The 3,646-nt window shown below is 55.6% G+C and overlaps 1 protein-coding gene across 1 annotated transcript in view; it reads left to right on the top strand.

Annotated features, from left to right (window-relative positions):
- MIXL1 (Mix paired-like homeobox) overlaps positions 1-1,585 on the top strand; it is a 2,120-nt gene extending 535 nt beyond the window's left edge. The window contains exons 2-3 of the mRNA XM_044916201.1: positions 6-196; positions 1,280-1,585. Coding sequence (XP_044772136.1) covers positions 6-196; positions 1,280-1,585 — 497 coding nt within the window. The remainder of the gene's footprint in view (positions 1-5; positions 197-1,279) is intronic.
- The last annotated feature ends 2,061 nt before the right edge of the window (positions 1,586-3,646 follow it).

The raw sequence follows: 3,646 nt of genomic DNA, 5'->3' as shown, positions 1-3,646 counted from the left end.
CGCGCCGTCCCGCGCGCCTCCCGCGCCCCCCGCAGGCGCGCCCGCCCCGTCGGCGTCCCAGCGCCGCAAGCGCACGTCGTTCAGCGCTGAACAGCTGCAGCTGCTGGAGCTCGTCTTCCGCCGGACCATGTACCCCGACGTCCACCTGCGCGAGCGCCTGGCCGCGCTCACCCTGCTCCCCGAGTCCAGGATCCAGGTGAGCCCCGCGCTGGGAAGGGGCTGCCCCCGGGGGGTGGTGTCGGGGACCCGTCGCTGGGGCGATGGGGTGGGGCGCACGCAGCCGTTTCCCTCCGTCGGCGTCCAGTACGATCGGGGCCCCTCCGAGGACGCCCGCCGGCCCCTTGAAAGGGTCAGAAAGTCCCATCCCGAGCAGGAGGGTGAGAAGGAGCACTTTCACACTTTTTCTCGATCCAGGAAGGGACAGATGAGGCACGGTTGAGGCTTTCACCGGTGGGACCCCGGTCTCTGGGAGAGAGCAGGGCTGGCTGAGTCTCCGAGTGGCCCCCAGCGCCCCTAAGGCCCCTCTCTTGGCGGGTATTGGGTTCGAAGGGGTGTAGCATCTCGGGGTAAAGCCTGAAGCACGTGGGGCTTCTTGTCACAGTTTGAAAAACCCGGTGCCAGTCGCGTTTATTGCAAAGGGATTGAGATCGGAATTCGGGAGCTTGCTGGTGACGAAGAGCCTGCCTTTTTGCGCATGGTCTGCGTCCACATGCAGTTTTAAGTAGGAGCCTTCACTTTACCCCTGGGAGGAGCGGGCTTGTTTTCCTGCGTCCCTGGTGGAATCCGTCCGTCGGCCCCAACCGGTGGTGCACAGGCTTCGTAAGCAGGACACCCTCGCTATTTGTTGGGAGACGGTGAGCAGAAAAATGTATTCACAGAAGTGAAGTCCGCGGAGCAAAAACCCCTTCTTGATTGATTTGACAAGGGACCACACTTCCAGAAATCGATTTTCTAAATTCTCTTGCCGCCTGTCATCTCCAAGTCTAGAAGCCTTTTATCCTCAAATGCTAAGTGCTTCTCATTCTGTCATCCCACTTTTCATCGCAGATATCCCTATATGATGCCCAGGTAGAACAAGGCGGGTTCCCCATTTGGCACCTGGAAATGGTAAGGCAGAGAGAGCCAGGGCCTCTGAACTCCTGGCCGCCCATTGGCCCAAGTGCTTTCTGGAAAGCGGGAAGCTCCGGACAGGGAAGCAGGGCACGTTGACCGGGAACTCGGGAACTGTGAACTAGCGTTAAGGACTTCAACCCAAAGCTGCTTCTCTGCCCTCTTCCAGGTGTGGTTCCAGAACCGGCGGGCCAAGTCAAGGCGGCAGAGCGGGAAAGCCTTTCAGCCCTCGTCCAGATCCCAGCTTTTCCTCCACCATGCCGTGCAGGGACCCGAAGTGAAATGTTTGAAGCCCCAGTCGCCTCTTGAAGTAGACGTGAACTGCCTGCCCGATCCCAACAGAGTTGGGGAGGGCATCCCCCACCCGAGCTGCCAGGGTCAGCGCTTCGAAGCCTTCTCTCCCCTCTCTGAAGACACTGGTTCAAAGCTGGACTCGTGGGAGGAACACATCTTCTCTGCCTTTGGTAACTCTTGAGGAATCTGGGTGAGGTCAGGGTAAGCTCCGAGGAGCCCCGCGCCCCTGAAGGCGAGGACACACACATCAGAAGGCTGTCCTTTCTGGCTCCGGGGCGAGGGACACTCGCCCATTAACTTCGGTGAGGGTGTCGCCGGCGCCCTCCCCTGTGATGCTCCCTCCCCTTCGCCTGTGAGCCTTTCACCCCTTCTCCTCCCTCCGCGGGCCCCTCCCCGGGAGTCTCACGGTCCTTTGACCCGGGTGCCTCCAAACCCGCACCTCCAATTCCATCTGCATCCCGCTCCATGTGGCTGGTCCCCCTCTTCCCTTCCGGACTGCTTTGTCAGAACTCCCTCTCCCCTTCCCAAGAACACGGCGGCCAGGCTCACCCTCCCCTTGCGCGCCCCAGCTGCCGGCTTCTCGCCTTCCTCCAAGCCTCGTGACTTTGAACTCACCAGGACACAGTCCTCACCCTGTCCCCGAGATCGACTCCTTTTCTGTGTGTGTGGCCCATCATCTTTACACTCATTCGTCGCTCCGGTGATTCTGCATGCAGATTATTTCTAGAACCCCCTGCCTCTGGCTTCTCAGATTTTCACACATCGCTCTCTAGAAATTTGTGGTAGCCTCCCGTGGTCACCAGATGGAAAAAGCTTTGGGTTACCCTTCCAACATCTCCAGCCAAAGGGGCGGCCGTGCAAATCTTCTTGAGGTCCCCTGTGCACAGCGTGGTCCTGTCCCTGAGCCCCTCCTGTCCATCGTCGTCGAGGACCAAATGAATACCACTCTGTCTCAGACACTTGAGGTCCCCCTCCCCCGGAGTCTGAACCTTCCTCGAATCCTGATTTTGTACGTTTTACTCCAGTCACTCCCACATTACCCTTAGCACTTGTAATTGTACTTGGTGCAACTTGAGTGGGTTATTAAATGCTTTCCACAAATGCTCCACTGTCATTCTGTTGAAATGAGTTCGGTCCTTTGGACAGCACGTCGTGTGGCGCCATCCTCCACCGCTTGTGAAAGAACAGTCTCTGCAAATGTGGCCCTTCGCCTTCGGTCATCAGGCCGCTGTGCTGAGAGCTTGTTCAAATTAGTCGCATGACTGCTGGCTTCTGATTTCTCTCTCCCAGTGTACACATTAGAATATATGCAAATTAGGGTGTAAGTTAGCCTGAGATCCATTAAAATCCTGTTTTGATATTTTGAGGGTTTTCAAACTCCTGAGGGCCAAGGGAGACTTTGTCTACAGGGGGTGGCCATGGAGGGGGGTGGTCTCTGTATGCGGCGCCTTGGAGGAGGCCCGCAGGAGCCGTGGCTAAGGCCAGGACTCCTGTCCCGATGTTACTGGAACAGTCTGAGCGCCCTGGAATGTCTTCGAGATCGCACAGGCCGGTTGCCCTCATTTTCCCAGAGGTGTTATTCAAGTGACTTGCAGGTTTCAGCGTAGCAAATGCATTGCGAGAAGCAGCGGGAGACAGTTCGGGCTTTAGTGGCAGACCTGGCTACCGAACCCTTGAAAATGGTCTGAAATCAAACACAAGATGGTAAACGTTAGCTGCGGTTATTGAAGTGCTTGCGCGTGCCCCGCATCCTGCTCCGCAGTCCCTTTGCATTTGGACAGGTGACCCGGACAGGTGCGAGACTACAGACATTCACACCCACAAGACTGAAAACCTGACACTCGGAACTTAGAGTCCACTAAGGGTCACACGTAGAGGTAAATCTTGCAAAGAGCTTATTAATTAATTGGATTATTGCCCTTACATTGTGTTTTCCCTAGCGAATACCTACAAAATCTATAAATATTTAAATCTTGTTATTTTTAATTTTTAAAAAAATTGTGGGACCCTCCAAGAACATTAGTCTGCACCTCCCTTGAACTCTCAAGAGACCGTAACTGCTAAATGTGTTACAGGCACTGTGTGTTTAATCCTTACCATGCCGTATAAGGCAGGGGCTATTACTGTTCTAAAGAACAAGAAACTTTATGGTTCAGATCACAAGTGACTCAAACCTGGGACTCCGTCCACCCATCTCTCCACCAGCAAATAATGCCTCCTGTATTGGCCTGGCCTTTTTAGT

The sequence above is a fragment of the Neomonachus schauinslandi genome, chromosome 6 (genome assembly GCF_002201575.2).
Source record: "Neomonachus schauinslandi chromosome 6, ASM220157v2, whole genome shotgun sequence".
NCBI classification, from domain to species: Eukaryota; Metazoa; Chordata; class Mammalia; order Carnivora; family Phocidae; genus Neomonachus; species Neomonachus schauinslandi.
The sequence above is the reverse complement of the archived record's forward strand: the minus strand, read 5'-3'. Positions and strand labels throughout refer to the sequence as shown.